General features: G+C 56.6%; 1 protein-coding gene across 1 annotated transcript; it reads right to left on the bottom strand.

The window, feature by feature from the left end:
• Window positions 1-2,558: 2,558 nt before the first annotated feature.
• On the bottom strand, window positions 2,559-2,891 carry KIAA0040 (KIAA0040 ortholog). The gene has a single exon (XM_009575823.1). The coding sequence runs from the start codon at window positions 2,889-2,891 to the stop codon at window positions 2,559-2,561; it is 333 nt and encodes a 110-aa protein (XP_009574118.1).
• Window positions 2,892-8,402: the final 5,511 nt, after the last annotated feature.

Raw genomic sequence — 8,402 nt, 5'->3', positions numbered from 1 at the left:
GTGGTTTGAATGATAATTTTGGGGAGCTCTTCAAATTCAGACCTGGCTCTGAACTCCCAAAAGCCTGCATCAGAGATGTCGTGTGCGACACAACGCAGACATTTTCTTGACAGCTTTCTGGTTCTTGTAGGAATCACTTGCCCTCGCCTGAAATGTTACTCGCTAACCCTTCTGGAGAAGGACCTTCTTGCAGGGAGCCACGCAAAGCCCGGCAGCTCCCCACCAGGTAGGCTGTACTCTGCCAGAGCTGGCTGCCTCCGTGCCCCTGCTTGCTCGGGTAAGCCTCTGGCCTCCCATCGTGTTTCCCTTCGCTCTGATTTTTTTCGATTCCTCCAGGCAGCACCACCCTTCCTCCGGGGCTGTTGGTGCCTCTGGATCACAGCAGGAGCACCTGCGTGGGCAGCTCTCCTGCCCGCGGGAGGAGGCTGCTTTGCCCACCTGGTGAGCTTGGAGGCAGGAGGGCTGGGAAAAGTACCTGGATGGGGGAAGGGAGGGAAGGAAGAAGGAATGATAAAAGCGCAGTGCTGGTTCTCCAGGGTCCTGGCTGGCCTAGGGGTTTGGGACAGAGACCAGAGCTATTCCTGCATGTTCCTCTCTAGGATTAGGTGTGGCAAATCCTAATTTTTTATAGCATTATGTGTTGCTTCCTGTTTTGGAGGGGAAGGGAGTCACTTATTTCAGGGCTCACAAAGCAAGCTGAAAAATAAGGCACATATGGGGTCAATTTAAAGGGCTGTGTGAGGAGGAGCTTGGCTTCCTGGCTGTTACCCGCACAGCCACACGCAGCCAAACCCCGTGATGTGATGTTAACATCACCGCTCTGTCCGAGTCAGACCAAACAGGCTCCGCTGGGATTGGATGGCACAAGCGGCTGCTTGTAACCAGTGGCTTTGCCCCCCCACTGGTGCGTGCCCTGGGAGCCGGGGGAAGGTGGCATCACCCTCGCCCGGGCTGGAAGCGATTGTGTCCGGCAGCTCCGTCCAGGCTGGCCCACGTGGGTTTGGCTGCTTGTCCCCCAGATGTCTGGCTGGCAGCTCCGGTCTGCTCCAGCAGCTTAAGAAGTGGAAGAAAGCGAGAGGAAAACATCCAGTGTACAGACGTAGGGCAAAACCCAGATGTGACAGGGCTTCTCATCACGCGTGTGCATCCCTCGCTGGGGGAAACGGGCAGAGCGCGGGGGGCAGAGGAGACCCCCAGCTCCTCAGGAGGTAGGCTGGGCATGCAGGGGGAGCAGAGGGTTAAAACCAGAGCAGGGGTGAGAGCTGTGTGCGGTCTCGTTAGCTGCTGTGCCCGGCCGAGCCGTCGCACGTCCAAGGGAGATGAGGATGGAGAGGGATGCAGGGTCCAGCTGTACGATGCATCCCTGGGTAAAGGATGACTGTGGGCATGAACTTACTCCCCTCTAGCTCTTACAGCACATCCCAAATCCCAGAGCCGGCCTGTTTGACAGCCGTACAGAAGCCCTCTGCGTGGCACACAGAGCTGCCCGCGTGGCATCAGCTGGCGGCAGTGCGTGCTCATGGCGCTGCATGTGCACAAGGGCTGCAGGGAGAGGGGACGGCCGAGTGTGCCGGGAAAGTGTGTCTGCTGCTTCAATACCGCTGCGGTGTGCCTAGCCCCGTGACAGAGGGGCCTTTGGTCCTGCTCGTCTTTAGTAGTCATTCAATAAATAACTCTAATGCCCGTAGCTAAGCCTTTACATGGCCTCAGCTTGCGTTTCTGCTCTTGCAGTAGCGTGGTGGGCTCTCTAAAGGCAAGTCTGTATAAAACAGTCTTTCAAGGAAGATTTTTTTCTAAGTGCTGGTGCAAAAAGGCCAGTCTTGCAGCCTCCTCTCTCCTCCTGGGTGGCAACGCATTCTTCTGCTTTGCTGCCTTAAGATGGTGCCTTTCTCAAGGGTTGTCTTTTGGTTTGGTGCCGGGGAAGCTGGCCCATCTTCGAGCCATGGGGTAACTCTGCGCTCGGCTTTCTTTGCGTCTCCAACACGAGCTGGGTTTGGACGGAGCCTGGACGGTCAAGTTGTGCCATCTCTGCGGCAGGACAAGCAAACGAGGCGTGCTTGCGCTTGCTTCGCATGCAGCCGTCTATGTTTGCGCAGGGGGAGCGTGAAGGTGGCTCAGTCTTTGAGTGCAGGCGGTCCTGCGCACCCTTGTCCGTGCGACGGCGGGAGTGCTCGCACGCGAGTGCGGAGGAAGAGCCTCGCACGCGGTCGCTGCGTGCCAGCCCGGTGCGCGCGCGTTGTGCTGGTACGTACGGCCCGGTGGCAGGTCACCCTCGCGTGCTGAGCAGGACACGTGTCCGCGTGCACGCCTGTCCTTTGCAGGGGTTTCTGCCCTTGGGCACGCTGTCGTGGTGGGGGAGAAGGGGCTTGCATAAACCTGTGCCCAACTGCCTTGCTCTCTGCTGGCCCTTCAACACGCTGGTTAGCCACTGGGCTCAGCTGCTTTTGAAAGTCACCATAAAGTGGCAGCAGCTTTGGCATCTCCTCACCTCCCGTAGTGCACAGCTGAAAGGACTGGTTGGTATCTCAGAGGGGAGGGCCTGAATGCCCTCCTGTCTGCTAGATGGGCAAGGAGGGTCTCTTGTCCAGCAAGAGCAGCTTGGGCTGAGCAGAGATCCACAGGTCTTCTTCGTCCTTCTTCTTCTTCTTCTTTTTCTTCTTGTTTTTCTCGGCGTGCAGCTGCCCATTGCTGCTGGGGCCACCTTTCTTCCTGCTTTCTCCCCTCCGGCTGCAGAAGCAGCAGTGGCAGCAGATGAAAATGAAGGCAATGAGGACGACGAAGGGCAGACCCATCAGCACGGCCAGGCAGACAGTGTTGAAGATACCTTCTTCATGCTTGGTACGGATGAGCTCCAAGATGGAATTAAAGAAAGAGCTGATCTTCTGCTCCATGTTGGCTCCTGGGCAGGCTGTCGGTGCTGCTCCCTCTGCTTGAAGGCCCCTTGGGATACGTTCAGCTCCTTGTAAGCAGCTAGTGGGCTCCACAAGCGTCCTTGGATGGTGCCTGCAGAGACGGGAAACCACAAGGATCAGGTGCCTGCTCCCTCAGCAATTTTCTCCACTGAGCTGCCAGCATAGCCAAAGCCCCAGCAGGGTGAGAGGTCTGCTGCCTTGGAGGGGTCTGGGGTCACATGCTGCCGGCCACATCCCTTTGGGTGTCCCCATCTGAGAAACACAGCCTCCCAACCTCTCCTGGGGTTCGTTCTCGGTGGTGGGGATGGGCGAGGAGGGCTTTGGGCATCCCTACTTGCCTTGGCATCTGGCCGAGCACAAATCCTGCCCCCCGGGAGATGTACATCTCAACCCTTGCTTGGCAGCCACAGCATGGAGCTCTTACTAGCCCTTTGTAGGGCTTATTTCTTAGCAGAGGAAATATTGTCTGCAGGAGGAGCTTTCCTCTCTAGGAAGGGACTTGCCTGGTCCAAGCAAGGGACCACTGCAGAGAGTGGTACTGCTGCCATCGGAGCCAGGAGTCAACATGTCACAGGTCTCTCCTTTCCCCTGATCCACCCTGGGACGGGGTGTCTGGTTTGGACAGACTGTTTCTCATGGTCTGTGGTCTGGGACGGGCAGCAGCTCCGGGCAGCGCAGAGGCAAGGTGTGCCCGTCCCGGGCACCGCGCCGGGGTCTGGTCCTGCCGCTCTGGCACCCGGGGCACAGCCAGGAGGTTTGGGGTGGGGGCTGTGGTTAAAACCCCCTGGATCTTTGATGGGGACTGTGGTCAGTGGGACTCGCAGGTGACGGTCAGGCACCCATGGCCACCTCCGTGCACCCAGGGCTGGCCGCAAAGGCAGCGGTGGGGGAGGACGAGGCTTGGCTGGGGATGGAGGAGCCTCCGCTGTGCCTCACCTGGGAATTGCTCCAAGGGTTGGGTAGGGCTGAGGAACATTTCTGCAGCCTGACGTAAGGTTCTCCCCTCCCTCGGGGAGGGAGAGGTGCTGCTGCGTGGCAGGGCTCCCGGGGAAGCCCTCCTGCAGGGGCAGGGAGCTGCTGCCTCTGCTCAGGGCTCTCCTCCTCTCCTGGGGCCAGGCAAAGCTCCCGGGGATTTGAGTAGGGCAGGGGGCTTTCTGCCATGAGTTTGCACTTTTAGTTCAACACTGGGGTCACCAAATTATGGGTTGTGCAGATGAAGAGCCGGCAGGAGCAATATCAGGCTCCAATACCATGTTTCACCCTCGCTTGGCATTTTACATCAGTGTCTTTGGGATTCAAGCCCCGCAGACTCTGGAGGTTTTTTTTCCCATGTGCACAGGAGGGGAAACTGAGGCGCAGTAAAAGGAAAGCCAATGCATAACAGAAGTTTAAGAGGTACAGCCTGAACTCCCAAGGTGTCCCGGAGGGGTTGCTCCACTTGTCCCCTGTGATCACCAACTCCTTGGCTCTCCCTCCGGCATCTCTCGCAGAGCCTGGGGAGGAATGGGAAGGGGACCCAGGCTGGTTTCGATTAAAGCCTCCTCGTCTATAGCGCTACCTTTCCTCGCCTTGAATAGCATTTATCGCTGTTGCGGCACCTGCTAAGGGATGCTCTCTTGTACCGAGCGGGAGCTGGGCCCCCGTCCCGAGCAAAAGGATGCTCCGGTGCCACTGTGCAACCTCCTGCCTCGCTTTGCAATGACGCCTTACCTCCTAACGAACAGCAAAGCTGCCTGCCTTGCCCGAAAAAGAAACCGCGAGTCCCACCCAACCCTAACGATAGCCCTCGCGCTGCTGACGATGCTCCCGGGACGAAGCGGGGCTGCCCTGCCGAGGCGGGAGCTGGCGGGCAGCTCCCGAAATAGGCGGCTCCTAAGGGAAAACCTGCCTTCGGAAACGCTGTCCTGGGACCTACAAAGCTGTTATGGGGTCTTGTTTCACCAGCCGGCCCCGGCTGCTGGCTTTTGTACCCAATTGCCAGGACCCCAAGAGCCGAATCTTTCGGTGTAGATGCTGAGCTCTCAATCTGGGGCTTCGCAAGTGCTCAGATCCTACGTAAAGAGAAGGGTTTATCCTCCCTGCCCCCCGCAGAAACAGCCTGACCGCTGCAAATTTATTGTTTCGATTTGAGCTGGCCGCAATTAGCTGGTGGCTTCTCTTTTGAACATACTCATGGGAAATGTGATGAAAATGGACGTACAAATTTCTGTGGGTGCCTTTCTGAAAAACTCCCATTTGAGATTTACCAAGTGAAACACAGCGCTCTGGGAGGTGGTTTGGGCTTTGGCTAAACAAAGACGTTTGTAGCTAATGTTTTATTGTTGGATTTTTGTCCAGTCTGCTGCATCTTCCACTTTCTGCTTGCTAGAAGGGGAATTAAAAAATATATATATGGTGGGTTTTTTTTTTTTTTTGGAGGTAGACAAGCAGGATGGTGGGGATGCCTGGCGTGCACCCAGGAGGGAGGGATGGTGCTGCAAGAGGCAGAAGAGCCTTTTCCACCCCACCTCTGCTGCCGAGCAGCTTCCCGGGCTCGGGAAACCGGCTGCTCCCTGCATTGCCTCATTCCCCTACCCCGGCAGAGGACGGTGATATCACTGCCGTCCCCACCTGAGAAATCACGGGCTGAAATCCCATCCATCCCCTTCCTACCCCCTGCCCGGAGCTGGCGGTAAGCGTTACAGATCTGCTTTTGCTCACAGGGGAGATAAGGAAGGGCTCTCTGGGTGCCGGTCTCTGCTATCTGCTGCCCGCCGGCATTACCAGCAAAGGGGGGGAAGCGGCGAGAGCCGCTTCTTAAAACTGCTCCCTGTCCCAACCTTCATCCTCGCCGAGGCCTTTTTTTAGGACAGCTGTAGCAAAGGTTAAACTGCCACACAAATAAACAGAGCGGCTTTTCCTCGGCCTGAATCATCTGCGTGAAGCAGGTTTGCCATTTATCCATAAATATCCTGGCAGCTCATTATCCAGGCAGGAACGCTGGACGCCTATGATACACTTCACTCCAAAAAAGAAGGGAAAAAAAAAAAAACCAACCAACCCCAAAACAACAGCCGCCTTAATTTCAGACAAAACAGGATGTACAATTTTATTCCTGCGCTGAGCTGCTTTATATTTATTGCCTCTCAACTTCTGGGGAGGGAAGGAGGGCTGGAACTTCCTCTTAAACTTGTAATTAATTGTTTGCAGAGAAAAAAAAAACGAAAGCAAAAAAAAAAAAAAAAGCAGAGCCCTTTGAAATGTTTCCACTTTAAACCGGAGCTGAATGCGCTGCAGAGGCCCTCGCTGCTTGTTCCTGGGAAGTGCCCAGCCAGGGACATGGGGCAAGCCCGCAGCAGCAGGGATGCGGCCGAGCATCCCTTGCAAGGGGAAGGCAGAGGTACCTGCCGCCGCCCCGAGCAAGCAGCGCCGAAATCCCGGGGCCACCTTTCAGCACGGCTACACAGCTGGTTTTCAAATGCCTTTTCTTTTTGGTGCGTGCATCGCCTTTTGTTTTGTAGATGAAGGGATGTCTGTGCGCTAAATAAAGGGGTTCTTCAGTTTAATAAAAGAAAAGGGGGGGCGGGGAGGGGAAAGTAGAAAAATTGGTGCCTTTTGAGCCACAACTCCAAGGGCAGAGGGGTTACCCAAGGCTGCCCATCGCCAGCTGAAAGCCTGCGTGCGCGGCGAGGAGCTGCCTTTAGGAAAAATCCGTGCTGCTGCTCCATTTGGCACGGGAGCGACATCTCCCCTCGGAGAGGGGCCGAACGGGGAGAGCTGCGCCGGGGTCCACCCTGGGTGTGAACCGGGTGCCCAATGCATGTGGAGCTGCAGCTGGGAGGTCGGCTGGTTTTTTTTGGGTCAAGGTATGGGACCAAAAAATGGGGCCAAGGAGGCAGCGGGAGACAGGGCAGCGTCCCGGGGAGGGCTGCTGAACGCCCTGTGAAATGAGCTCTTTGCTTTTGGGTAGCCGGTGCTGGCAGCGAGTCAGGGGAGAGCTGACACGGTAACTCGCTCGGGAAATCCTGCGGCCGGGGATGGACGGCTCCGTCTGACGGCAGCTCTGCACGGCTGGGGTTTGCGCAGCTTGTGTAAATTTTAATCGAAGTCGGACGTCCAACGTGAGGTTCTTTAATCCACGTTGGCTCCCAAGGAGCCGGTTTTCAAGGGTGGGGAGCATCTGCCACTCCTCCGGAGTTAGGAGGCGGCTGTGGGTGGAAAACAAGCTCCCTTTGAGGGCCAGCTTGGGACGGCACCACAAACCATGGGCGTGCGCGGCTTGCCTGGCTGAGCTGGGGGGGTAAAGGCTGCCAGCCTGAGCACGGGGAAATCAAAACAGAGGGGTTGCCTTGGCAATGCTGGCTTGCCCACATCCTGCGCGCTGCAGAGCAACCGCAGCGGCTGGGGATGGAGGTAGAGTTTGCAGAAAAGTTGCAGTTTGCTGAAAACGGGGGGCAAAGGGCTGAAAACTGCTACGCTGGGTCACTGTGGCAGAGGGGAGAGAGCCGGAGATGTTTTAGGACCTCATTTTGCAAGTTAAGTCCTTCAGGCTCAACTCTCAGCAGGCCCTAATGTCTCTGTGAAGCCCTCTCCAGCCTAACAAAGCTCGACCGGCTCCTCTCAGCTGACACGCAGCCCGGCTCAGGCGGCAGCGAGGCCGCCCTGAGGTGCTTCTCCCTACGCCCATGTTGAGAGCAAGGGGCAGCTCCGGAGGACAACCGACCTACCGCCCGTGACCTACGGGGTTTGGCCCCGAGTACTTCTGGGTTATTTGAACTCCCTCGCGCTCGGTGCCCGGCTGCAGCTCAGGACGTGCAGAGGTGACACGAAAGCGTCTGACCTGCAGCCACCCCCATCTCCTTAACGCGGATGAGAATTCACTTCTGGTGAGACCTCGCTTCATGCAACTGATGCCGAGCGGTGCAAAGCAGGAATCACAATATTAAACTCGACCGTTTCCTTCTGTTATTGGCTTTGTATCAGCTTTATACCCACGTCCCACCGGCAGCGATAGCTATGGGTCAGGCTCGGAGAGGCTAACTTCTCTCTCAGAGCCCGCGAGCTCTCTGATACGAGGGGCACAGACGCAGCTACGCACGCACACGCCAGGGACATCTCTTTTCCCATGTGCACCTGCAGACTTAAAGGAAAATGGGATGAAACCTGACACTGAGCGGGAGCAGTTTCCTTAGCTGGGATGGCACGTTACTGTTTTGGAAATGGTGAATAAGAGTTTTGCCGCCGGTCTCGGAGAACTCGCAGCAGGCTCCAGAGACCTTCCTCAAACATTAAAAAACAAACACCAAAAGCCACCACCCAGCAAACAAAACCAACTAAAGCTTCACCTTATTCCCCCCGCCATCAAACCTTCCAGCCAGAAGCCGGGCGTAGATCCTTTCATCCCCTAAAGGGAGCGATTTGGAAAACTACCGATATGAATGTTGGATAACAGGGTTAAAGTGAAACTATTTTTGCAAGCTGCTGCCCGGAGCCCGCTCCGCGATGGCCATC

Source organism: Fulmarus glacialis, unplaced genomic scaffold (genome assembly GCF_000690835.1).
Source record: "Fulmarus glacialis isolate BGI_N327 unplaced genomic scaffold, ASM69083v1 scaffold31980, whole genome shotgun sequence".
Classification (NCBI taxonomy): domain Eukaryota; kingdom Metazoa; phylum Chordata; class Aves; order Procellariiformes; family Procellariidae; genus Fulmarus; species Fulmarus glacialis.
Note: the sequence above shows the minus strand (reverse complement) of the source record. Positions and strands in the feature narration are given on the sequence as shown.

What these genes read in the sequence shown, in the direction of transcription:
- KIAA0040 (XM_009575823.1), bottom strand. Translation starts at nt 2,891, where the DNA reads ATGGAGCAGAAGATCAGCTCTTTCTTTAATTCCATCTTGGAGCTCATC.